This window comes from Tachysurus vachellii, chromosome 10, assembly GCF_030014155.1.
Source record: "Tachysurus vachellii isolate PV-2020 chromosome 10, HZAU_Pvac_v1, whole genome shotgun sequence".
NCBI classification, from domain to species: domain Eukaryota; kingdom Metazoa; phylum Chordata; class Actinopteri; order Siluriformes; family Bagridae; genus Tachysurus; species Tachysurus vachellii.
In genome coordinates this window covers 11251385-11279045 of record NC_083469.1, presented here as the reverse complement: position 1 = coordinate 11279045, position 27661 = coordinate 11251385, and the positions used below count along the sequence as shown (strand labels likewise).

Sequence of the window (27661 nt, the reverse complement as noted above, 5' to 3'; positions counted from 1 at the left end):
CAAGAGGCATGAAACAGCCAAGCGGGGGCTAATCTTTAGTTACTAGTGTAATTGAAATGCTATCCACACTGTAGGGTGCATTAAAGGCAGATAACGGCAGTTCCTGTGGTCAATTTAAGTAGCTTGACTTCCCCAGGAAAAAAATTGGCTGCTAGATAAGGCAGACAAATCAGGCTAATTCTCCAGGCATGTCGCTCATTGTGATCCAGGAAAAATGATGTTTAAAAAAAAATGAATCACAGAACCAAAAAAAAAAAGGAAAAAATCAATTGACCCTCGGGTGGCTTGTGAGCCTGCAAGGCAGATAAACCTAAAAGCTTGGTTAATGTCAGCCTGCCTGTATAGAACAGATAGAGCACTCTGTAAATGAACTAGCTTTGATAAATATATTAAGAAAGGCTGCAAATAAAAGGCAGGGACTTCTCATTTGTAAATAGAAAACCCTGTACATGGAATTAGAATGATAAAATGAGGTTCCATGTAATTAAGTTTGTGTAAAAACCCAAAATCCGTTCAAATACCATCCCCAGAATTGTGAAAAGAAGCTGTCAGTTCGATTAATCTGAACATCACCGACAGAATGTACTGAACAAAATGAAGCTGCAGATAAAACCAGGCATAGCATTTTGATAAGTAATTCATGTATCATTTCTTTGCTTCTGTGATCATTTTATTTAATCCACCACCCCCAGTTATGTGGTAAGCCATGTACAAAGGCAGTGCAGGCCAGGCCACCAGAGCCTTAATCCACCATATAGCATGTTAAAAATGGGAAAAGGTTTTTTTGGGGAGGGGTGGGCGACATTGTCGGCACTGCAAGTGATAGAGGAAGCAGGATCACTGTTGGGACCATGGGCGGAGGCGTCAGATCTTCCTTTTTTGCTTAAACATATCAAAGTGAATATATATATATATCAAACAGAGTGCTAAACACTTTACTGATAGCTTAGTTGCTTACTAGCCACGGAGGATCAGGAGGTTGAGAAGGATGTGGAAAAGGCGAAGAACTGTAAATAAAATGCTTTGCACAGTTTATGAGCATTAGTCTTGCCTTAGCTGGAAGGGAGAGGCATGTGAAACCTTTCAAAAATGAAAGACCAAGCTTTGCTGGTGACAGAGATAGCAACATCAAGACTTGACTTACCAGTTGTTTACTTGTAAGATGGTGAGGCCTGTGTCTTGGGCTAGCTGCTTTTTCTGTTCTTCTGATGGGTATGGGTGCTGAAAAAATAAGATAGGTTTTAGTTTGTTTGTATTTTTTTTTTCTATTTATGGCTTACACTCTTTATGGCTTATGTGAGAACCTTATTGTTGTATGACCCAAATCAGTGTTGGTGTTTGTCTTTAACATGTGTCCATGCCAAGTGAGTTGTGTAATACAGAGCCCTACTTTGGTTACACTAACAGAATGGTGTGCATGTTTAGTCATGACCTCCACCCTACTCAAATGCTCATGTGTACACACATACACGTATGCCTGTTAGGGGCAGTAAAACAAGTTTGTCAGTGGCAGCAATGCTGCTCCACCCCAAATAGATAACCACAAATCCACAGTGCACACTTCCACTTTTTACAGCTACAGATTGTTTGTAACATGCTGATCATTCCATTTGCCACTTCCTCTGAACTCCACAGAATTCCACAAAACCCAGACCTGAGTGAACAAGGACAGAATACATCTTCAATTCCTAAGCTGCTACAACAAGGAAAAACATATGAGGCTAATTTCTCTTGTCCCTGGTGTCTTTTCATCCACTGCTCCTGAAGGCTGGCCAAGTAAGTAAAGCAAGACATTTCTCAGAAGAATTTCCCATTGCTGCAAGTTCTACCTGAAAATATAATTCCCCAACCACGGATGTAATGACACAATTTGTGTCAGCTTCAATATGCCAAATACAAGACAACAGAAATGACAGGCCTGGGTTTTTTTTTTCTTCTCTTGCCTGTCTGTGCTATGGAGCATGACAAAACAACCCAGATCTGTAGTGACAGATATCTTTAAGAGCCAGATTAGGGCTCAAAGCTCACAACAGAACAAACATCATACCTCACTTTTATATTCAATACAAAAACACAAGCACTTGAACAATCCTAGCATTCATATACATACATTTGAAGAGATGCATTTCTGTAGTAATACGAGGGTGTCCAATATGTACAGATTTGTATGCAGTCATATCATTATTGTTTGAGACATACTGTATGGGTCCGCATGCAGGCATGAAAAGGAACGTCTAGGTGCAAATGCCGATTTGATTAATATCATAAAAGCATTCAAAGAATGCTGCTAATTCATTCAAAAACTAAATAAACTGATCATTAAAATGTTATAAAAGAATGTTTAATTTATTTGTTTAATCACTTGTTTATACTCCAGCTTTTAATATTTCAAAATTGTTAACAAAGAAATATGATAATGCTTTCATAAAAATACATTTTGTGATTGCTTGGTGATGACATCTTTTTGGCAAAAGGAGCTCCATTTTTTTCCTTCCTACACAGACACATGCGTGATTGTGTATGAGTGTGTGTGTGTTTTTCTTTCCCCTTTCATCAGTGAACAACAATGCATAACTAGAGCTGACTGTCTGAATGCTCTGCTTTAGCCTGTATTAACTGGGTTGAGCCATGATACAGCACAGAGGCAGTAATGATACTGCAATGAGGTGATGGGAGAGAGAGCGAGAGAGAGAGAGAAAGAGAGAGAGAGGACAACACCAGATTGGATGTGGTCCTCAGTCATTTACATTGTATTAAGGCTTCCTGGGCCGCTTGGGCCCGGCACGGGTCATCAATCGGCTTGTGGCAGGCTGTGCCGCAGCACAGCCTGGTGATAAATGCATGCCTCTCTGCCTGCAACAAAATGAATGGATTGAACAAACAAGAACGATGTCTCATCAAGGAGAGTGGAGATATTAAAACCCCAAGCAGAAAAAAGAAAGGAGCTAAAAAACCCAGAGTAAGGATATTTTCTGTGACCACAGAGACATGACACTGAAAAAAAATTCCTATTTCATTCAGTAGGACTCTGTCAGCTCTGTTCTGCACGCTGCATTAAATGCAGCCTTGCATCTACCATCCTTTTCTATATCTCCATATCTGTCTCACTCTGTCTATCCATCCCTGCTTTTTACAAACTGTTGACCACCTACTCTTTCCACTCATGCCTTCAAACTGCAGAGACAGAGGTAAATAAATACATACAGATCATCTTTTCTAGCCTTCTCCCTCAGTGCCCCTGAAGAACATGCTTACTTAATGACTGAAATGCAAACTTGCTGTGAAAGATCAGAGAAATGATTGAAAATCTCCTTGCTCGCTTCAAATCCAATCAATAGAGCGAATTACAAACTCCCAGTCCAATATCCTGAGAAACTGATTGACCACAAAATGTGAAGAAGTGCAGTCTATAAATAATTAGGCAGAGAAATGAGCAGGTTATTTTATTGCAGAGGCCAGCGCTAGCCTCCGATCGAAACAACTCTGTTAATTATGCTGCGGCCTGTTAATGGCACTGGTGCTTTGCTTTTCCCCACAACACTCTGTCTCTCTTTCTCTGTCTCTCTCTCCCAACCTCTCTCTCTCACAAACACATACACATGCTCATTCTCACTCACTCATCCTCATGGGATACGCCATTGGATCACGCAGTCCACTGCAAGTACATGTTGGGTTTTTTTTTATTTCCCAAAGTGCATATTGTGTGTGTGTGTGTGTGTGTGTGTGTGTGTGTGTGTGTGTGTGTGTGTGTGTGTGTCCGTTCTTGTTCATGCGGGTGTGAGCGCTTGTAGTCTTGCAATCGGTTAAATTACAGAGTGCTGCGGTCGAACATAATGACCGCTGTAGCGTCAGCCCCCCAACATCACCCCCAACATCATCCATGTACTGGTACTAATACAGTGCATTCCCCCAAGACACACACACACACACACACACACACACACCACTCCTAAGAGCAGTGGGCTGACCATGCTGCTGATGGATGACTTCATCAGTAAAGGAGCAGGCTGCAGGTCAGGGGAAAAGGAATCCTGCCGTTTTCTTCATGCTAATGAATCTCTGCAAATCACAACATACACCTCCACAACCCATGTCTACGAACTAATGTGTTTATTAACAGTGAGCACCTGCAATATAATAACTTGGTTATAATGCAAATATTAGCTATAATAATAATAATAATAATAATAATAATAATAATAATAATAATAATAATAATAAGAAGAAGAAGAAGAAGAAGAAGAAGAAGAAATTATTAATTAATTAATTAATTATATAGTACCACTCAAATTAATAATGAGCATAGGCCTATTTTGTTAATTGTGTCATTCAAAATGTTTAATATATGACATACATAAAACCTACATTACAGATACATCCTAAAAGGACTACACTTGTTGCCTAATTACATCATAAATTTTTTTTTTAAATATTTTGCTGAATTTGAATAAAAACTGGAAAATCCTGTATTTACAGCCGAGCGTATCTCAATAATATGTGAGCTGACACTTAGGTGTCACATTATGGTTCCATAATTAATTAAAAATGGGAGCATTGTTTAAGATAAAAGACAGCAATTTGGCAATTTGTTCTTCTAGTGTGTGTAGGGAGGGGGCTGTATCTGTGAGTGGCTGTGTTGGGGTGTGTGGTGCAAATTAAAAGAGGTTAGTGTTTTGTGTTTGTTTTATTTTCTTTGGGAGTAAGCTGCTTCCTGACAACAGGGTGAAATTGGGCAAGAATGCAACAAGACTCAATGAGTCAGACTGAACTGCCAACTGAACTGCCACACCCAGCCCCTAGAAACACACACACGCGTTTTTTGATTTAGAGTGAGCTATTACATACATGCCCTCCAAAATCAAAATGTGTGTCCCAGACGTTCTATCACGGTTTTTAACTGTCTCACACAAATACACTTCCCTGGAATGCAGCATGGTGATGTCCCACCCCACAAAGTAACAGTTAGCATGTCATATGTATGGTGCAGAGCCACTACACTTGTTTCTTTGGAAGTAAAACAGTTATCAAATGAATGCCTAAGCACCAGAAGCTACAAAGAGATGGCAAACAGCCACTCTGTGTATCTCTCCCCTTCTTTATTTCTTTTGCTCTCTCTGTAGCAATTGTCTCTACTCCTATCCTGCAATGCTGGCTCTGTGCCAGTCCCCTGTTTTGCTCTACATTGTTAATTTATGTTTACTGAAGAGTTGCAAGGTTCTCCAACAACTTTGGCTATCAGTTCGCTTGCCAAGCAAACTGTTGCCTTGCAAAAAGAACGAATTGCATGGCATGATGGGGAGGGGTAATGGGGAGGGGTGAGTCAGCCCCTGAGGATGTCCTAGAACAGGGCTGTTGAGGGCAAACATGCATTAGGGCTAAAAAGCAATCACTCCCACACTCTTTCCCAAGGCTATCTAAGGGCAACATACACACGCACAGTGTTCAGTGCCAAGAAACACCCGACAGACAGTTACTAGAATGTTTAGTCTTTAACTTTGGTTCATAGCAGGGGCTGCCCTTAAGTCCAAAGTTATTAAGTGAACTGGGCTTCCTCTACTTTGATATTGATTTTCCACTAAAGAACCTGAAAATTAACAAGCTGTATTACTAAGAGCATTCACAAATCAACTGGTCACAAACTAGGCATCTCATATACTCTATATAGCCTAATCCAAACTCAAGAGACTTTCTGTGTGTGTGTGTGTGTGTGTGTGTGTGTGTGTGTGTGTGTGTGTGTGTGTGTGTGTGTGTGTGTATTTGAGGAGGGCGGGGTGCAGCGTTAATAGTAGGGATGAGGGAGGACCTTATGACTTGGGGGACAAAAGCCCCTCTTTGTTTCTTTTGCTGCCAACTTGCGCCATGGCCTGCAGCCATAGTGATGAGGCTGTTTAATCATCAGATCAAGTTCGTGGCTTCCCTTTCCACCATGACTGGCCAGCCCTTTCAAGGGGAGCAACTTGATCTGCATGTCCTTGCAGGGGAAAGAGGGATAAAGAGGAGGAAGAGAGGTTGAATCTGCCTCTCATCCATTCAGCCACTGGATTCAACCCATTCAAACCAATTCAATCCTCTCTCACAGACTCAGACTACACACTAGGAGTTTAACTTAGTTTGTTTGAGCTAGGTGTCTCACTGTGCTGCCTTATTCTCAACACCCATCAGGCCAAGATTCAGTGTCAGAAACTCTTGACAATGGACTTATCAAAGCCTTCATTCACATATTCTTTTGAAGTAGGGGCTCACTACTGTTTATGGGAGTAGTAATGAGATAACAGCTGAGGGCTGTCCATTGTTGGACTTTGTGGTTAAACCCAAGCCAGGGGTGTAAAAGGGAAAGGGAAAGGCACATGGCTGGGGCAGGAGGCATGGCAAAGCCCAGGCATTTGTCACTATTGCCTGTCATAAAGTGATGTGACTATTCAAGCTTGAAGCCAGATTGGGCCAGCCTAGTGCATAAAAATCAACACTTATTTAATAGCCTGAGCACACATTGTAAAGTAGCAAATAGAATGGGTTGACGATGCATTAGGCCTGCAATGGACTTTCCAATACAAATTAAGTATTCGTATATATTGCAGTGATTCATATCATTCACTTTTAGAGAACACTAATACTTTTTGTATCTTAAATAACACATGATTCTGTAATAATTCTAATCTTGTAAAATAATTTTGTTGTTTCTTAAGGTATTATCCAAATCTTTGTACAATGTCAAAATCTTCTTGTATTCCTCATTATGTAGACATTTGGTCACTATAGAGCTCAAGACATACCCTGCCCCCACTAAACATCTCCCTCCCTTGAGCAATGTCCCCTGTTCTGTTTTACCAGACTCTGTAATGACTTTATCGGTCTGGATGGCACCAATAAGCAACAGACTCTAGATTCCTCATGGCACAGGCATTAGACCATTAGGCATCTAACAACCCCAACTACTGCTTCAGCACAATCCCAATCCCCAGTTCCAAGATCCCCAAGGCTCCAAGTCTTTTCTTTCATTCTTTCATATACATTGCTCTCACTACTGCAATAAAAGAAGGTTATTGTTCACTTGTGAATGCTGAAGAGACCGGATTCTCAAATATAGCATAACTTAGTATTGAAAAAACAACACTAATCACTCTAATCACAGAGCCCAGAGTCCTTCAGTCAGCCATCCCCATGTCTGAGAGGGTCTCAGGAGTGTGTAGCTGATCTCAAGCTTTGCTTTTCATTGTGGTGCTGCTTTGCTTTGAGAATGAAACTGGAATGGGGCAAGGGTCTGATCTAAGACTGTAGTAGAGGCTTATCTATAGAAAGAAAAATGCATGTCTTTAGTCCACAAAGCTTGCTTCGAGAAGAGGCACTCCCAATTCTCTCTCTTTTTGAAGTACAAAGCTAATGCGAAGGAGTATTTACATAGACAACAGATCTCTTTTTTTCTGAGCAAGATATTTGTTTAGGGAGATTAAGCTAAAAACGCTAAACTTAGTAAATTTCCGCTGTAACACCAACAGGACAAACAAAAACCTTTAAGGCTAGAGCATAATGTCAAAGAACAAGAGCAAATCTGTGATGTCAAACTCGGTTTAAGGTCAAAACTCTCAGAAGAGTAAGCCCAACATTAGCCATTAGCTGGGAATGTGGAGCAGGCTGCAAACAGCTGCAGGGGCCACTTCCTGTAGGTTAATGATGCTAAAAGTGTAGAAGTCAAGCATGGCGTCCATTTACCCGGCTCTGAGGAGAGAGCTAAACAACACTCCACACACACACACACACATGTACACACATACACGTGCACACACACACACACACACACACACACACACACACACACACACACACACACTCATCCTTGTGAAAGCACAGACACTTGAGACAGCAGCAGCAGAAAAGTATAAAAACACATAACTAAAAGCCACTCCATTAGCATTTGCAGGAACTCTTCTTGATGACAGACAGAGTTTAGCCAAACTGGAATCCTTCAGCAGTACCTGTGGTATGTTGCATTCAGGAAATACACGTAGACCTTTCAAAAATGCTCATCTTCTGTGTTAACTATACATGAGAAATAAAATCCTACACTTTTTTGAAAATCCAGGCATTATATTTCCTATTAATTTAAAAGCATTATAGGCTTCGATAATCTCCATGTTTCAGAGTTGAGATAGAAGACAAGTTTAAATAGCTCTTAGAGGCACAGGGCAGATAGCGGACTGGAGGGATTTAAGCACTGCCATGTCAGCCTCCTTTAAGAGCATTCCAGTAGCCCCTTTACCCTGTAGTACTCTTCTGCTCAATCCTGCCCCTAGGCCTGCTGACCTCTGACCTGGTCGGTCGGCTTGGCTATAGACTCCTCGTTTGTTACTAGTTTTATCCACTGACAAAGCAGGCAGGAAGTTGGCAACTGCCCAACAGCCCCATGGGAGGATGACCATCAGCTTGCTCAGCTTACCACTTATTAGAGGAAGAGAGGGGAGGGGGAGGGGACCGTTGCGAGGGCTGAATCAGAAACGTGCCTGACCTTTTTTTTCTTGCCGACAGTTTTTCTAACTAATGAAACATGAAAAAAGCCTGGAAGCCACAAACGTTCCCGTCTCCCGCTAACCCGATCAGCAACGCATGTTAGCGCATATCAGGCAGCAGTCCAGGGACCAGGGGACAAGGAGAGTCTGACTCTCATCTGTGTAACAGCCACTGTAATATTATATCTTTCTCTCATACACATACAAGCTTCATAAAATACACCTTCTTCAATCCTTAATTTGCAACACACTGCACTCTAATTAAGTTAATAAACCATTTTAGCCTTAAATATAGTACTTTTCTTAAAATTTTATTCCTTCTTCCCCTTCCCAACCTATACCTCATACTGAGGAATCAAAGAGAGCTAGAGTAATCCAAACATTGCCACTAACCACAAAGCTCACACGCTGTCTTAGAAGGGAGGATAAAGGGAGATTTGGAGATCCACTAAGAGATTTTTGGACTGACCCAAGCCACAATCAGGAGACAGTGAGCTCAAACTCTGTGCTTTCTAAGAGAGTCTGAGAGAGCAGAGGTCTTCTGGACTATAACAGGTTAGGAATACAGGGGAAGGTTATTAACCTCTAGGGCTAAAATGCACTCTGATGACTCCCTGGCTCAGAAACTGTTGACAAGCATCTGTGTTCTTTTCAACAACTTATTGAGCTACCCCCACAAGCAGCACTGCCCCTTCCCTCATCAGGAATGTAACACAACCTCAAACTCGTAACCCAAGGCTCTCCTCTACTGCATCACTCTGATGTGAGGTGTAAGGCAGCTGTTGTTGAATTTTTTAATACACTTACATTTCACAGTTTGTCACCCAGCCACTGCCTCCACTAATGTTTCACAGCGCAATCAAGCGAGGGAAAGTACAGTAGACTTTGATCAGCAGTAATCAGAGTCCATACTACTATAATGGTGTATGAAAGTGCTTCAGTAATGCTTGCGCTATTGATAGTGCAGCTCTATTTTGAAGGCATGAAGGCTTACTTTCTTCTTCGGAAAAAAAACAATGCTTAAGCTTGACCAAGGTAGGCAAAACATTTTTCCCACCAGATTTATAATAACACACTTCAAATTTACCTTCATATTTTAGACTGTCTCAATAGCCTGAGCTAGGAGGCCCATTCAATCTGTTGATTGACATTAATGTCTCAGGAAGTCATTTTTGTGAGTGAACCCTGCTGCCTTACACCAAGGCCACTATGGAGGGGAACTTTATGTCTTTCTGACCAGTCTGGGACCTTGTGTGGAGCTGGTTTGCATGGATGTAGAACACAGAGGACAATGGGCCTAGTCACCCCTTGGGCAAACCAACCAGGGGGTCTATGCCAAGAAGGCCAGGATGGAGTGTATTTGGCTGTTGTGGTTAAAGACATACGGCAGACATCTTGAAGCAGCTTAGCAGATCACTCTAATTCTGGGGGCTTGAGATGGTTCTCCACAATTCCATTACTGTCAGTGGTTACCACATCTATTATAGCAATTACAAGCCGTTTTCAACACTAGGAATGCTACAAGTAAGAATTGTTAACATCTGCAAAGCTTGTTCCATGTGTCAGAGGTTGTCTTTGCTTAAACACACATCTTTTCCACTCACAGCATGTTTCACAATGTCACTCCCCACATTTATTTACTTAATTCTACTCAAACTGTGCCTTAAAGAGATCCCTCTCGGTTTGAGACCAAATAACTTAAAATGATGCGTGAAGGCTTGCCTTCTTTTTTCTCCATAGGCTTCATTACTTTTTAATATCTGTGCAGGAAGAGAGAAAATGGTGTGGAGATAATCAATGGTATAGAAGCAGTAGTCCATTAATCTCCCAATGGATTCCATTCTAATACACACACTTGCATGGGCAAACATGGGTTCTGTTGAATGCACATGTCTGCCTGGATGGGTGACTTAATGAAACAGCAAACTCTTGCCTTCTCAGAGGAGTTTCCTCTAAGTGAAAAATGAGTCATCCAGCATTTTCAGCGCATCACTGAGGCAAAGGAAGAGATGGAAACAACACATTGAATTCAGGGGAGACTCAAGTATGCCCCATGCGAGCGAGCAGCACAATGTGAGCAGCAGGCCGGAAACAGTGGGAGAACTGGAGCAAGTCCCCATGGAGATTTTATCAAAGATCCCTAATGTGAACAAGAGTTCAGCTGATCTGGGAGTAGGACACAAAGACAGGGCAGGGAAGGAAAGGTGACCTGCAGTAATGAAGCAAGTCCGAAGGACATATAGATAGCCAGTGAAACAGAAAGATTGGGATATAGGGTATGGCAGAGAAAGAGGGGAAAGGGAACATAGGGAAAGATAGAGCAAGACAGGGAAAGAGGATATGAGAGACAGGATATGAGAAAGATAGAGTGACAAATGGTGAAAGAGAGGAAGAAAAAAGAAAAGCCCACCACCTGGGTCTGTTGTGGAATTGGTGAGGTGTGTTTTTACACAGAGATTTGTACATAGTGACCTTCACCCAGGGTGTGCTGTAACTGGAGCTAACTGCTGGTTCTCTGAGACATCATCTCAGTGTGCTAAACAGGCACCTGAAGACAAGGTTAGCCACTGTAACCCATCCACAATGATAACTGGGGGTACCTGGGTGGAATTAAACCTAATAGCAAATTTAATACACAATGAAACATCTACAGCATGTCTCAGGCGCAACGGTGGTGAAAATCTAAGATGAATGGCTGGGAGATGGGAGAAAAAGAGCAGTGTGAGTTATTTTGGCGAGATCTAAAGAAACTGGTGGGCGGCCTGGCAACCACCAACACAGGGACAACAAGCAAATGATTGTAGGAATAAGCAGGGTGAAGTTTGATATGTTTTTCATGTAGGGAGGGTATCTTAGGGGTGACAAACACAATGCAGCATGCCTAAGAGGATTGCAGGCAGGGATAGAACATGCTATAGCCCTGAGGTGGAAGAGATTTTGTGCCTGTGTGGAAATCACTGCTGTCACTATGTGTATGATTCACCCCTGCCAGTGCACTCTGCTGTGACGAATGAGCTGCACTTCATTTGCTTGTGATTATGCGGGTTGCTGGCCCTCTAAACCCCTTTGAACTTGTAATTGCTGATGGTTTTAAATAATGAACATTAAGGGGGATTCGTAAAAGTGTGGATAATTATAGGTTTCCCCATTTTCTTCTTCTTTTGGAAGAAGAGGAGAAAGAAAAGGAGAAGCAGGGAGGTGGTTCTGGCTGCAGAAGCGTGCCACATTGCACCAGGCCTTTTTATCTAAATCAGTGTAGCAGCTCGGTTTGTAAGCTTTACAGCAAGCTTTTGTGTGTGAACCTTGGAGCGCCCTGGGGATACAGGGACTAGCACACAATGATCAATATTCATACAAGATTCACATCTGAAGCCAAAGTCTGCTCTACTTAGATTTGCATTTACTCTTTTTTTGGTGTTCCATGTTCTTTGTATGCCAAATGTGATTCCTTTTGATAATGGGCAGTCTGTGATATGTGTTTCTCTGTGTAGCCATGCATGCTTCTACAAATTTCAACGACCATGGAAGCACTGGTATGCACTTGTGTATAGCAGTATGTGAGGACCAGGGCTAAAACATCACATGGTTTCTCGGGCATTCAGGCAGGGTGGATGCCATGTGGTGCAGGGGGGTGTGCGCAAATCTTGGGCAACAGCTTTGAAAATTGTGTCTGGGGAATCATTAGAGAAGCAAATGCCGTAAGGTGCCTTGGCTAATTAACTATCCACATCAACATGCAAGTTCACTTCTCCATTAACTTGAAAAATGAAAGGAAATGTTATAAAGCAATCACATCTGAACATCATATAACATACCAAAATATAAAAAAATGTAATTTCACAGCTGTGCAAATAAATCTTCTGACCTAAATACTTATTGCACACACTGAGGAGAGATGGTACATATTTTTTTCTCTTTTGTTGCAACTACCGGTGCAAATTCTACCAATAAACAGATATTTTGGACGTTTGATAGATTTTAAATAGGTCAGTCATTACAGCCTACAGGCAACTGGGTATTCCCAAAATAGTATTCCCAAAATACCCATTATTATGTTGTCCAAAATTAAAAAAAAAAATTCCAAAACATCACTTCCCTTGTTTAAAACACAGTAGTTTTGTTGTTTTTACCATGGCTGTCATGCTACTGTGGCAAAATGTAACAATAGCTTCCCATCATGACTCAAAAACTAGATGTTTTCTTTAAAAAGTCTTCTAGGTTAAATGACAAAACTCTAATCAGCAGAAGCCAAAACAACATCAGCAAAAAGAGGGCTAAAAACACAAAATGGCAGCAAAATACCCTTTCTCATCTCCCCCTTTCCTTCTTTTTTTGCCTGCTTTTTGCTACTTCCCTGTTTGTGCTGTTTCTTTTCCCCATGCATTTCCCTTCTCCTGGTGTGAGCTGAATATCAAAGGGGCTGTATAGAAGCCTGCAGCACAAAACGCCATCTCCCAGGACCCTCCTCTGATCCAGAGCCACTATGGTGATTAATGCCACAGCCTGCCTGTGACCTGCCATGGTCCAGCCCTGCTAACACCTCTGGCACTGACTGGTGAAACAGAGAGGGACTAGGGGAGAGCAATAAGATTCTAAACTCGACCATGCTCCCCATCTAGACATGAGCGGGAAATTCAAATTAAAAAATGGCATAATAAAAAACATAAGCATCTGGCCCCTGAAGTCTTCAGTCAGCTTCAGTCTTTCCGCACGAGTGTTTATCTCATCTTGCCCCCATGGCCCATTACATCACTGTGGTGTTTAGAGAAATAGAGGGCCAGGATTTTTTTTTGTGTGCACACCAGTGTTATTGCTCTGGATGGTTGACTGAGGGTTGGACATTTGGGGCCTCCTGCTGCTAAAGCGTGGGCTGTAGGAGGAGTCTCTAAAGGGGTATGGAGTTTATAAATCTGACTGCACTGCTCTGCATGCTCTCTGCTCCGTTTGGCTTCTCTTCAGGTCAGAGGAGGTGCAGTCACCTCTGAATGCCAAATCGTCCATCTATGCGGCCCCTGTGGCATGCTTCACTAACCAAGCATGGGAGAAAAAAAAAATCCTGCCACATTCTAACATCCAGCACTATCATCTGGAAGTGCAGCACTGAGAGAGCCATCGTTTAAACACACAGGCTTATTCTCTGCTTAGCTACTGGATTGGAATCTGAGAAACCTCCATCATCCGCACACACTGTGAACACTTTCTAGCCTCTAGTGAAACCTCTCATTTTTGCTCATTCATTAAATAACGACCAGGGATTTTCAACACCAGTGGAGAAATTACAGAGAGCAAAATAACCACCAGCTGCAAATTACACATGCAATTACATTGAGGGATAACTTGCTCTCTTAGAGCAAGAAAAAAAATGTGTAAGTAAATAAAAAGAAATCCACAAATGCCAATGGGTCTCAGACATGAGGAACTAGTCATTTTGTTTCACTCTCTTCTCTTAAGCACACTTTGAGATGTTTTAGCATGTTAGAATCCCACAGAGGAATCAACCCTTTAAAGAGAGACTATGACAGCTGGATTAGAAAGCAAAGTCAACAGATTTGATCTTTCAGTAAGAAACAATTCCAGATTCCTCAGATTTAATGCTGTTGTAACACTTGGAGCTGCAAGAGGCTTACGATAGGTGTACTGTAAACAAGGCTTTGTCATTCACTGAGATCCATAGAGCCAGGAATTAATAATAAGCTCATTGACATGAAATGCAGACACTGGTGTGGTTTTTTTTTCTAATTATAGAGTCCACATAAAGCTTAGAAATATGATATGAATGTTTTAAAACTTTCAGTTTTCTTTTTGATTGTAATGAAAGCAAACTCCTCTCATGTTTAAGGCCAAACATGACAGACAGTACATTTCTAGAAAACAAATGCTGTACATAATTCATACTGCATGTGCAAACCCCATGTTTTGATTGTCATGGCTCTTCAATACATAAAAGAAAGTGTGTTTAACAGTGAGCCTAGTCCCCCCCCAGGTTTACAACTCTATGTGAGAACAAGAGAATCAGAAAACAGATGGCAGACAAGGATGACTTGCATCATCGTTATGGGTCTATTGAGCAGTCCACACTAGAACACACTTTCTGACAAAAAGCACAGGCCAGACCTACCCCTTTGGTAATTACTTCTATTCAGCAACTTCAAAAACATAGCTACTCCACAACCCATGCTTACAATTAGTTTTGTGCTCAAAAGCCTCTCATAAGCAAGTCATAAACATATACATATACATAATTAGGTTTCCTGGTAGAATGCCACAAACATAAACAGCCACATAGATGTGCACAAACACATATAGACTCACATACCCAGCTTTGGCGCTGAACTGAATTGTTGCCTGGGTTGCCACGGGTGACTGGCGACCTGACTTCTGCGTTTGGAAGCAAATGACATTAGTGTGTGGGCCTCCTTGAACCCTGCACCCCTCTGACCCCCATGGCACCCCAACGGCCACCTCACCCCACCTCTAGCCAAACACAAAACAAGCACTAACCGGGCACTAAATGAAATCACGTCTTATGAATGGCCAAAGTATTAGCCTTCACAGCATGGCTGCACCAACATGCTAAAACAAAAGTGATGAAGAAAGAATGTGGTAAAAACTAATTTTAAAGTTGAGTTTTAGTTGAAAGGAGTAGAACATCCATCTAAGAGTGTGTGTGTGTGTGTGTGTGTACGTACAAATGTGTATCTGCACATGTGCCCAATCTTAAAAAATGTTAGCAGATGTTCTACAACAGCTTAACAGCAGAAGGATAGAAATATACATCTGGATTAGAAATTGAAAGGCAGGAAAAAACATAACTGGTAAGTCTGCTACTGTCATCTGGGACAAGCATCCTTAGCAGACCTGGGCACACATATTATTGGCTTAACCTGTTTATTTGTTTATTGGTTCATTGTCTAAAGGGTTTTAAAATCACGTCTCTAAGGGAGTGACCTGGAGGTGACACTGGGTTACTATGGCAATTACTGTTCCTTAGGGAGTAGTGAATGCTATAGCCTTGTTTGTCCAGGATCAGGTAATAGTGAGATTGAAGTCCTCATGAAAGTTTTGTTACAAATACAAACTAATACACTTCCCAAAATTTCTTTGTAAAACAAAAATCTATTTAAATAATCAGTGTTGAAGCAATCAATAATTCGTACTCAAATTGCCTTAGACATGAATGTTGAAAATTAACCTTATAACATAATCCCATATAAAGACGTGCTAATGTGCTATTAGGTTCTCCAAAATGGCCATGGGATCTATCACTTCTCTTTCAGTGACCCCAGGGGAGCAATACACCTGGCTTTGCAGCTTAGCAGCACTTCAAATCAGGCCGGTAAGGAGACAGAATGGCATGGAACCCAAGAGGCTTGATCTCAGAGAGACTGAGAAAGAGAGCATGCTACTGTTCAGCCATCTGACCAACTCTTAGACCCTTGTAGAAATCCACTCAGCCTTGTTCCTAGCCTGTTCAGAGGGGCCTATTTATATTCATTGGTGTTTGAAGGTTTACGTTAGTGAAAAGACAGGCTGGGCCTGGAGTGGTATCTTTGTATCTGAGTGCTTCCTGTTTTTATTGCAAGGCCGACCCTTGTCTTTGCAGGGGCGCAATGGCTGCTCTAGAGGAGGGAGGACGGGGGCATGAACAGGCTGAGAGAATTCAGAGTTGTTTGCTACTAAAACATGCCCACACACTTTTTGTCAGATCTTATAGACTTTCTTTATCATATATCCTCTTTTTTCCACAAGTCTCACTTTCTTTGACTTTTCTAGCATGTAAAGCCTAACAGATGAATCTAGCCTGCTGAGAAATTTACCTTCCTAATAACATAAGCTTGCAGCACTATGGGAAAGCTTATAGCAACACACTGGGATTTCCCCTTTCCTAATGGTACTGGAAAACATCCAGAAAAGCTGAGAGAAAAGACAGACAGACACTGAGTGTTCAAGGCCAGTTTACACCAGCTGATCTCAGTCTACTAAAAGACGCTGGTTTTTGCACCATTGAAAGCTGTATGAGCTCGCATTAAACTAAATACAAGCAAATTTCTGGCTTGCATTCTTCAGAGAGGATGGTGTGGGACCAGGCATCTTTCCCATCCCTTAGGAAGCTGTTGGTGGGTGCCAATTGAAGCGGCCCTTTTAAGCAGAGACAATTGTAATGGCGAAAAGCTCAGTGAGATTTCTCCCATGAAAGTGTGGGGTCAAAGTGTGCAGGGGAGGCAGGAGACGGGAGGGGCATCGATTTTGTTATACTGAATCCAAAAGCCAACAATTGTTACTGTTGGCCTGTGTTGTTTTTCCGCGAACAGGCAGGGGGGCTGTCCTTTTGAGCTTTTCAGAAAAGGTGACAATGGCTAGATGTTGAGAACATATGTAGAGAGACCCCTGGAGCTCATGGAAGAGTAGCTCCATGCTGGCCTGAGCATTTGAGAAAATACAACCCTACTCCTTTCATTCTGCCCTCTCTAATGAATGCCTGAATGCCAGAATGCCCCAATAGGCCATTCAGGGGCCAAAGTCCCCAAGAATTCTCTATAGCACAAACGCATCCTGAAATAGGAAATACATTTGCTTAACAAATTAAAGTAAAAAGTAAAAGAGTTGGATGTGCTAGTGTGTGGTATGCGTATGTGTGTGTGACCAAGTAAGGAATTGTATAAGGGCTGAAGTGAGTAGTAGAGGATAATTCAATTAGGCCTTTTTTTTTCACAGGAAAAACTATAAAGGTAGGTTAAAAGGAAAGGATTATTGCTTGTACAAGTCCAACCAGGGTTTTTCACAAAAGGCTCCAAAAAAGATAGGAGAAAACATGTAAAAAGCAAGAGAGCTACCAAAAGAAGAAGAAAATGGGGTCTTGAAAGCTGTACTTCCATGAATAAAAAAATACTCAGAGGCTTAATCTATCAGGCTTTATTCTCTCTCTTGCCCTTTCTTCTTTTTGTCTCTCTCCCTCTCTCTCTCTCTCTCTCTCTCTCTCGCTTCTCATTCACTATTTTAAAACAATTCTAAAGAAAATTGGTGGAAACGGCTGTATAGCTCTCTGTGAATCAGCCTTCATTTTGCTGTGCAATCGCAGGAGCTAAGAGAAGCCACAATAGGCATTCCTTGAGTCGCCAGGAAAGACGCCTAATGATCCCTCAATAAAGCAAGAAATTTCTGCATGGTGTGAGCCAAGTAAATTAACCAGGAGGCGTGTGTGTAAAGAAAAAAACACTGTGGTAGGTGGCTAAAAGGAGGCCCCTAAATTTTTCTTCCCACTCATCAAGCAACTTCAAGCATAAAGACAGTAGAATGCAAATAAAGAAAAAAAAGAATGCCTATGATGTTATCTCTCCCTAACACTCAACATTCTCAAATGAAAGATGTGTTAACTGATTTACTGAAAATTTCCAGCAGAGGAGATGTAGCCATGAACAGCTGTGAAGTCATTTTGATAATGATGGGAATAATAAGCACATGGCAAGGTTCAGGGCTTGGCTGTTGAAGCTTCACTGCTCCTGAATAGGGAAAAGTGATTAAACAGCTCCTGATTATCCCTGACCAATATGTAATGGATTTACAGGCCTTTCAATTAGGCTGCATTTGCAGGACCTCATTATTTGGGCTTTGCTTAGGTAATCAGGGCTGGGGTTAACGCTCCAGCATTGGGGGTTCTACAGCCAGCATGGCTTCAGAGGGCACGTGACCTTGTGACGCATACAGATCACAGGGCTTAAGGCCACTGTCTTCATATTCACATCCACAGACAGACATTCACAGACACACATGGCTCAACTTCCTGCATAGCCCCTTATGCAGCCGCGTGCTCAGGAACAGCGTTCCATGTAACCTGACCTTCTGGGTCCAAATCAATACAGCTTCTAGTCTCCGATCATGTCCTGACATTAGAGAGGGCAATGGAACATGACCGTCTTTGGCCCCTCACTCACCCCCACCAGCCTGGCCCCCTCTGGCCTCCTCTTACCCCTCTTACACAGGCAACCCACACACAAAGACACACCAAACACCAGTCACAATCTCATATGCCTATCCTAATCACAACACACAATATCTATAATGCAGTCTTTAAAGATTTAATTTCATGACGCATACATGTGATTGCTGCACTGAGTGTGAGATAAATATATAGCAAAGTTGAATAAACAAAAGGGTTCTTTAATTTTTTACTGACAACTATAATGAGTATTTAGTTGGTGTCAGCCACAGACTTTGGAGTGAAAGGTAATGAGATACTAGAAAATTATTGTGGTTTTAGGAAGCCTCTTTGTGGTTCAAGAGGAAGAAAGTGGAGCGTGTTGTTCAAGCTCAGGCTATATGTCTCAGTGGTTTAAGTCCATTTTCAACAGGGGAAAGCAGGCCATCTGATTGTGTTGACCCCAGTAAAATACAGATATAAATCAATGAAAATGTAAATCAATCTGACTTTGATTTGTGCAGTTTAGGTGAGGATACAGACATGTTGTTTGTGATTATTGTGGGAAGTGTGATATCATGTACAGCCGTGCAATAAAAAGTGAGGACAAGATCACTTACTGTGAGATGCTGGAAGAGCCATGCTCGCATGATGTTGGTAGCCACCTTGGGGAAGATGCCACGCTTTTTCTGACGCTTTTTGTCTTTGTCTGGGTCATCATCGTCTCCTGTACCAGGCGAGGCCACGCTGTTGTCTAAGCCGTCTCCTGGTCAAAACGAGAGCTCTTTAGAAACTGAACATAATCTCCTACAGCTTCATGCGCTTTTTGTAATGTAACCTCTCTCATAGACAGAAGGTTATTGGATCTGGAGTTTTGCTTGGACCGAAATAAAATCCTAAACCATAAACAGAAGGACTCAGTAAACAGAAAATAATAGGAAATACAATAATTGTAAAAAGAACTCTTTCTATGTAATCAATTAGGTTATATTTGCATGCTTAACATAAATAGTGGAGACGGACTTAATGTCAAACCTTATAAACAAGTGTGACATAAACACATATACAAATACCAACAAAATTACCAAACTTAAGGAACAGTGGGAGAGTAGGTGGGAAGTATGCAGTGGTGTTTCATTGTTGCACTTGGACGCACATAATAGAGTGCAGTCCATCTCTCCTTGGTCCCTCCCCCTCTTACCCGTTCATTTGCATGATAGGGGCATAGCAGCTTTGTGCTGCATTAATGCCTGTCAGCGTTTGATTTGGGCAGGAAACATGTGCATATCAAGGCTGCCTGGCTTCCTTTAAACCCAAGTTCTAATCCCAAGCCCTCGCCTTCTTTCTCCTCCTCTGCACCATTAACTCTGCATTAGCAAAAATGATTTACTTTTAGCAGTCATGGTTATTTTTTCTTGCCCTCGGGCAAAAATGCCTTGAAAGCCTTCCTTGAGGGCATCTAAATTATGTATCTGAAAAACTTCTTCACTAAGGCATAGCAGGACCCTGACATTCTCCAAATCTAGACTTGTATGTCTTCCTGTTTTTGGGGAAACATCAATCACATGCACCTACACAAGCCATAAATCTCACATAAATATTTGAAGTTATAACATTAAAAAGGGGGAAAGAAAAAGGATCCGACTAGAGGAGTAATTACATGAAGACTACAAGGACAGTGCAGACGTCCCTCTTCTCTGCATCTTTTTTCTGCTTCTTTTTCACTCTCTTTCACCTTTTCTTCGCTACTGAGTTTTGTGTGTCCCTTTCATAACAATAGTGCAAAGACCCACACGTGGGAATAGTGGACAGGGTCTGTAATTGTAGAATGGGCATTCATTAGCAGCAAATGCCATAAATCCCAGGCTAAGTAAAAGCCCTTGTTCAGGAAAGCCTAAAACAATAAACTGGAGCCAAGCCGTAGCCTCAGCCTGACCGTGTGTGGCTTCCTGTGAAATGCTACCCAGACGGCGTGCTAATTCTTCAGTTTGCTCTCCACTTCAATAATAATAATATCACCCAGGGAGAGGAGAAACTTGTGTGTGGGTGTGTGTGACTGTGTGTGAATGTGTGTGTAGAGGAGTTGTGGGAGTTTTCAATGTCGTTTTTGGATGTAGTAGTACAAACTTGTGTTGTTGTAGTGGTGTCATAAGCTACGCCTGCTGTTGGCCACACAGTCACTTTGGTAGAGTCCAGACGCAGAGAGGCCGATTGGCCCTGGCCAAAAGGATGGCAGATTAATTTTATTGACGTTTCCATTTTCACTGCAACGCGATAGCCTCCCCCTTACTGGGGCCGGGCCGACCCATGCGTATTTACAGACTGACCTGTCACTTCATTACCCTCCAGCTCTGGCCGCTCCAGTAGGCTCAGCCTGCCTCCCCAGCAGGGTGAAATCAGACTCCCAGGCTTTCATCAAGTTTCTATCTCCCGCACAGACACATACACACACACATGCTCCTACACTGTACACAATGTGAGCAGATTTCATCTCAGCTATAGCTATATGTATATGTGGATGTGAGTTTCCATTTGAGTGTGTGAAGGAAGGAAGATAGAAAGAAAGAAAGAAAGAAAGAAAGAAAGAAAGAAAGAAAGAAAGAAAGAAAGAAAGAAAGAAAGAAAGAAAGGAGGACAAACTTGCACACCCTCATTACATCTAAAGGCGAGTTGGTGATTTACATCCGCCCCCACTCCTTTCTTATGAACCAGAGAAGAAGTGCTGCAGGGCAAATTGTCCCAAACACTAATGGCTTCTGACTGTTCCCTGGCAACTCTGGCATTTTAACCTGTGTGGATGTGCAATCTGCTAAAAAAAAGGGGGCAGAGTGAGAGGGAGAGAATGGAAAAAAGGGAAGGGGAAGCATCCCATCATCTGCCTGTGTGACACAGATGGGGATGGCTATTAGGAGGCAGGCGAAAGGCCTCAGGGAGGAGAGGTGCTGGAGTGTAGCCCCAGGCACTTGTGGAAAAGCTATGCCCTTGAAGGATGAAAAAAGCCAGGCCCTATTGCCCTCCTTCTTTATTCCCTCTTTCTCCTCACTCCATCCCTCTTTGTGTCATCTCAACAAAATATGTCCCTGATGTAAGCATGCCTGTGTCGACGGTAAAGCTGATCCTCTAACACAACTAGCACAATTTCCAAACAAATAGGTGAAGTCCTCATTAAATCCTGATTAGTAAACTTGTACCCTAATATCTGCATGAGTGATCATACATATCATATATGGCTCATTATTAGTATTGGGTATCAGTACATATTATCCTTAAAAATGTACAGAATTTTGGGAGATTTTGTCGCTGTCCTCCTGTGGACATGCCAGGCATTGATGTGTGTCCTGAATTCTAAGAGAAGTGTATAGAGAGCATTTGCCTGCAGGATGCTACAAATAAGTCCTGCGGATATAAATGTGTTGGCGACACGGCTAGGGGGCACGGTATGCTCTAAAGTTAGCACTCAGAAATAATGCTCAGGGCCACCCAACATTCTGGGTCATGTTGTGCAATTATGTCAAAAGTGATTTGCTTCCAAATGCTACAACGTGTAAAAATATATTTTTAAGTTGTTCTGTTGAAGAAGGTATGGATTGAAAAACTTCTGCTTGCTATCTATAACTATGTTAGCTGTGTATATAGCTGATGTTTTTAGAGACCAAGCCATGTCTTCTCAGAGTGACTTAGCAGTGGATTTGCGTTTCGCTTGGCTTGGGCATTTGTTTCAGAGTAATGGAGCATAAATGTGGAGGCAGTGCCTTCCAGAGGCTGTGTTTAAAGTGACTAATTTAGGCCCCACTAGAGCTAAGCTTCCCCCACCCACTGGGTTATGCTGCTCAGTCATTTTTGTGAAGAATCCACCATATTCAGCAGGAAAACACAAGGATATTGCATAAAGCCTCAGTATTTAAACAAGAAAGCAGAGGGGCACATGCTAGAGAGCAGTGACCCAAGCCATAGTGCACACCCTCAAAAGCCCTCAAAGGCAGCGGGAACAACGCAGGTCCCGTCTTGTTAGGCCATATCCTCACCTCAGCCTGCAGCACTGCCCCTACAGCTCCCTCCTCCCTTTTGACAATTCTTCTTTAAGGCTCTCTCACCGAGAAAGGGAGAAAAAAGAAGGGATTTAAAGCCTCTTTTCCCTCCTTTTCTCCTGAACCTTTCAGTCGGCATAAGCAGCATTTAGCACATTCAAGAACCCAAATGGCTGCCAATGCAAGCTGTAGCAGGGGCTCTGCTCTCTTTGTCCACTGTCCCCCCTCCTCTTTTTTTTTATTTACTCAGGATTCACGCAGGGACCCTCGCCTGCACCCGGGCCACATGGTCCTGACACAGAGCACTTCCATTCACACTCCAGCAGGCCTCATCACACAGGAACACACTTACAAAACACACACTCCTGTCCACTGCTGCATCGGCAGTTTAGCACTCTCTAAAGGCTAGATTTGACTGTACTCGCTGGTTTATGTCACAGTTCAGTCAAGCTCAGGTGAAGAGAATACAGAGTGCAGGATGGGATTGCCCCAGAGGATTGACGTTTTATGGCAATTATTTCCTGAGCAGCAGTGTGCATGCTAGCCTGTAAAACAACAGCTTGGTAAACACTGCACTGTGCTAACAAATTAGGAGTGAGACACTGCGAGTCATTAACAGCTCTATGAACTTTTTTTCTCTTTTTTCTTCACACAGCAATTCAGTGTAAACCAGTATCCCCCCCACCCCACCCCACCCCCCTCCACATCCAAACACACACACGCACACACGCGCACACACACACACACACACACACTGAAGAACTCTGCAGAAACTTGTCTTGCTATTTACCACAGCTGCATCCTCTCTCAGCGTTAATCTCTATCTGTGCATTGTTTTTTTTTTCTACTGCAGCACTAATTTGTAGTTGTTCATGCTGAAGAACACATAGTTAGGCTTGCTCGTAAATGAAGTGGAATAAGAGGTTTAATGAGATGTCTTTTTGCACTGGGAGGATGCAGTGTCTTTGAGGGGGTAGAACACACACACATATCAGAGGCCCCCAGCCCTGCCATCAGAATGTTAGCGTTCTATCATCCCAGGAATGCTGTAGATAGCTATCACCTCGCTATTAAGATTTGCCCTGACCCTGCAGCACAGAATGGCTCAAACCCAGGACAAAGGAAAACGCTGAGCTCAAAGTCACATTTTTGCCTACCTTTTCACCATACCAACGCTCTAAAAGTGAGGAAGAATAAGGAAGAGACAGCAGGAATAGGAAAATTCTGTGTGCCCCTTATCATCAGTTTGAAGTGATAATCATCTGCCAATAACCCTGATGTTTGGGGAAGCCTAGTTATGTATATTATCAAAGGCTCTGGGCTAGATAATTACAAGTGTAATTAACCTGCTACCTGTAACAACAATTATCTAATTACATCATAAATAGGGCCTTTGAGAGGCCCACAATGGCTGCTCCCGGCCTCTGATTGTGCCCCTGATTTTCCATCTCCCCCCTTCCCCTCCCTTCTGCCACTCATTAGCCTGTTAATCACTCAGTACTGCTGATGATTTCATAAGTCACAAAACCTTTCATTTAGATCAGTGCTGTGTGCGTGCCTAAATTAGCGGCCTCCAAACACAAACGTCCTCACAACTGCCACAAGGGTTCAGAGAGTAAACTAAAATGACACTAAAGTGTTTTATTTTAAGATGCCAAAAGTGATTTGTAATGACTGGGATAACAAATATGTGTGTGTGGATGAACTGTCGCCTTGAGCAGAACTGTTTAAGGCACTGAGAAGTGTCTATGGAAAGGATGGCTGCATCTACAGCCCAGTGAAACAGGAAAGTTAATTTAAAAAAGACAAAGAAATGCAATAAAGATGTGTGAGAGAGAAACTGAGAAACAATCAGGCTCTTGCAGATGTCAGGCTCCAATTTGCATGAATTGTAAAGGGATAAATTGCTGAAGATGAGAGAGCAACAGCATACACCCCCACCTCCTCTCACACTCCTTTTGGGGAGAACTAAAAGGCGCTGTGATGCCCATGACTGCCTCTCGCTCCAGAGACAGGGATCAGAGCCTAATGAAGGGCCTTGGGTCTAGACCAAAGATTTCACACTCACTGACTCTCTGACAACTCCACCCCATTCCCCATTCCCTAAACCAAGCACACAGCCCAAGCTCTTCCTCCCTGTTTTTTTCTAAATCAAATTGTGCTAATTGGTCCCAGAGGTTATCGAGGTGCACCCAGCCTCTCAGCTCTCTCTCTCTCTCTCTCTCTCTCTCTCTCTCTCTCTCTCTCTCTGTCTCTCTCTCAGCTCAGCTCTCTCTTTTTTTCTCATCTCTATCTTTCTGTCCCTGTACATTTTGATGGCTGCATTATTATGGAAAACAAATAACGACTGAGCCTCAGTGCCTGATTGCATGTGTCTCGAGCTCTAGCTATTGGCGGAGGCGGAGACCTGCGGAGCAGAGCAGTTTCACACTGCAGTAATTAAAGTGTTAATTACGGCAATAATTAGCAGAGCAAATTACATAAATTCTCACCAAAACAGGATTCATATGCTGTGCAAATGATAAACTGAAAAGCTGCAAAAAACACCAAGCGCCCAGAGAGTGAGAGAGCAAGAGAGAGTGTGATTTGAAAGAAAACAGACGGAGAGAAAAGAGCGTGGATTTGGCTGCTAACGGCAATATGGCTTTATTAATTCCTGGTAAGGGAATATCAAAGTCCTCTTCAGAAAAGAGAGAAGAGCTGCAAAGAGAGAGTGAGAGACTGTGTGTGAGAGGGAGAGCGAGAGAGGGTGAGTGAGAGAGAGAGAAAGAGAGAGAGTAAGAGAGAGAGGCTCCTTCATTTCATGCTAAGACTCAGATTTTACACATCCCTGCAGTAGATAATATTTTTGATGGTGCTAATTTACCCTCAATTAAACTTTAAACTTAAACAAATACATAAGAAACCTTGTGAGTTTTAAAGGAGAGTCCATCATACAATGCCGGACACTGCCATCAAAGAGAGAGCTCACAAAGGCAAGATTTTTAGCCTCCCTCGTTTGGACGAGTGAGGCGAAAGAGACAGGAGAGTAAATGAATTAAAAGGTTTATAAATCAACAAGTCAACCATCAGATTGTAGCCTCTGCTCGGTCGACCCTCTCATCAGCTCACTGCCATGAAGTTTTGCTCTGAAAATGTCCTGGAGGCAGGGAACAAAGCGAGCAGAACTGATTACTGCGCTGCGGCCCCACTCCACTCCGCTCCACCGCCTAAACTCTGTTTGGCTTCCTAATGAGCTCACTAAAAACCCAATTCATCACCCATAACCCTTTTTCAACCCTCCTTGAAATTCACTACACTGGGTTCAGAAGAGAGGTGGGTCCTGCTGGGGTGGGGGGGGTGGTTGGGGGGCATGGAGGGGGGTGTCCCTGCGTTCAGGAATGTCCGCTTCTCCCTCAGAGGGACAAACTCGCTCCACTGGCCCCAGCATCGAAGCCTTTCACATTAATACCCTTTTGCCATCCCTGGGAAGACAGGAATTTGGTAGGAAGGGAATGTGGCAGAAGAGAAGGCGGGGGAGTGGGAGCCACTGGACACCAAATGGAGGCAAGAACAGGGAAGAGGAGGTTCTCTCAGCCAGGAGATTCGACAGTGATGACAAACAGCTGAGGGAAAGACGACTGTGAATTCCTCAACCATCAGGCACGGGTGGAGGAAAGGAAGAGCATGGTGAGAGTGTGTGCGCGTTTGAGAAACGGGTGTTGCAGGGGAGCTAAACTCCCACAGTTCCTCATTACATGAAGTCAGAATGATCCTCTTGGCACCTGAGTTGAAACTGAGAGATTACTGAATTGATGAATCCTCAGTTTAAAATGCAGCTGTTTTATTCTGCTTTAGTAATTAATTCTTTTTCCAATAGTTTATTGATTAAGTGTAGCCCCTGATAAAGTTCAAACCCAGAAGAGTCCCCCCTGGGCCGAGTCAGAGTATAAACTTCTTCCAATTCCACCTGCCTCTCTTGCGCAGTTTGCCTTCATAAATTAGTTAGGCCTGTGAGAAGCCATGTTAGCTGATCACCACTTTTGCCTTCCCTCTTGCTGCCTTGGTTCTTTTTACCATTTGACCTTTTTTTTGCTTTCTCACACACGTACACAGAAATACAGTCACTTTCCCCCGGCAGCCCAATGTACCTTGAAGAAGCAAAGAACACTTCTTGCACTAAAAGTCACTTTTTCTTTTTTTATCAGGCCTTTTTTTCCATACAGCAGTGAGCCCATGATCAACATAGAGAGATAGAACACTGCTGCCTCTCTAGAGACCCAACTAGCAGAGAAATCAGATACTTCTTTACAAGATTCAGGCCTGCTCACGTCTTGTCAAGACTCACCTACCGGCTCCTTTACAAGTCAATAACCATGGCCTGCTGTCCTCCCCACAGACATTCCTGACTGTAATTATCATTTCCAAAAAAAAAAAAAACTGCGCTCTATTTATTCTCTTCCAACTAAAAGGGAGAACCCGCTCCAGAATTCCCTCACTGTTCTCAGAAATGCATAAATGTAAGTAGAATGTTAAAGAAATTTAAACTGTAAATGAATTAATTAAGATGGATATAACGTAACAAAACCATGTCTGGTTGGCTTAATGCCTTGACGTGAGACAATTTTCCTCTGTTAATGGAGGTAGCTGCCATCTTTTGATGAGCTCCTAGCATCCATAGTGTGTAAGGTAAGATCAGCAGTTCATTTTATTACAGTCCAGTGCTGGCACTGTGTCTGACTTTAGAGTCTTGAAAGCTCTTGACAGTAAAAATTGCACTCTGGCCATAGCTGACACGGTGAGGTGCTTATTACCACAGTGAGAAATAAGAGTTTGGAAGTCCAGGGCTCCAATTATTGCCACTCTAACACCTTGACCTGCCCAAATGAATTATCCCACACATTACTTGCATGTTTCCTTAATTAGCTGCCTGACATTAAGAATTGGAGAGCCCAGAATTTTCCTCAGGGGAGAAAAGTGTATATTGAAAAATGGAGTAGCAGATGATGACAGTCACATCGTAAGTGTTCTTTGGCACTGTAACTTATAGGGAATTGCTATAATATCTTGAACCTGTTCCTCAAGATATCATTATAATGTGGCATGTTCGTAATGATGACATTAACAGGCACCTTTAAAGTAACTGCATGGTCAGAAAAACATCTGATGCAATTCCTCACCACCATTATGCCTCTTCAAGACCATTATTTTCTTTGCTTTCATCTGTTTTTTCA

The 27661-nt window shown here is 42.6% G+C and overlaps 1 protein-coding gene across 11 annotated transcripts in view; it reads right to left on the bottom strand.

The window, feature by feature from the left end:
• The window catches only part of meis2a (Meis homeobox 2a), a 69539-nt gene that overhangs the window by 20443 nt on the left and 21435 nt on the right, over positions 1-27661 (bottom strand). For 9 of the 11 annotated variants that reach the window (XM_060879410.1, XM_060879417.1, XM_060879416.1 and 6 more), the window contains exons 9-10: positions 19041-19186; positions 1145-1221 (exon numbers count right to left, since the gene is read on the bottom strand). In XM_060879410.1, the coding sequence (XP_060735393.1) occupies positions 1145-1221; positions 19041-19186 (223 nt within the window). The remainder of the gene's footprint in view (positions 1-1144; positions 1222-19040; positions 19187-27661) is intronic. The other 2 variants (XM_060879411.1, XM_060879414.1) reach the window with 1 other exon arrangement.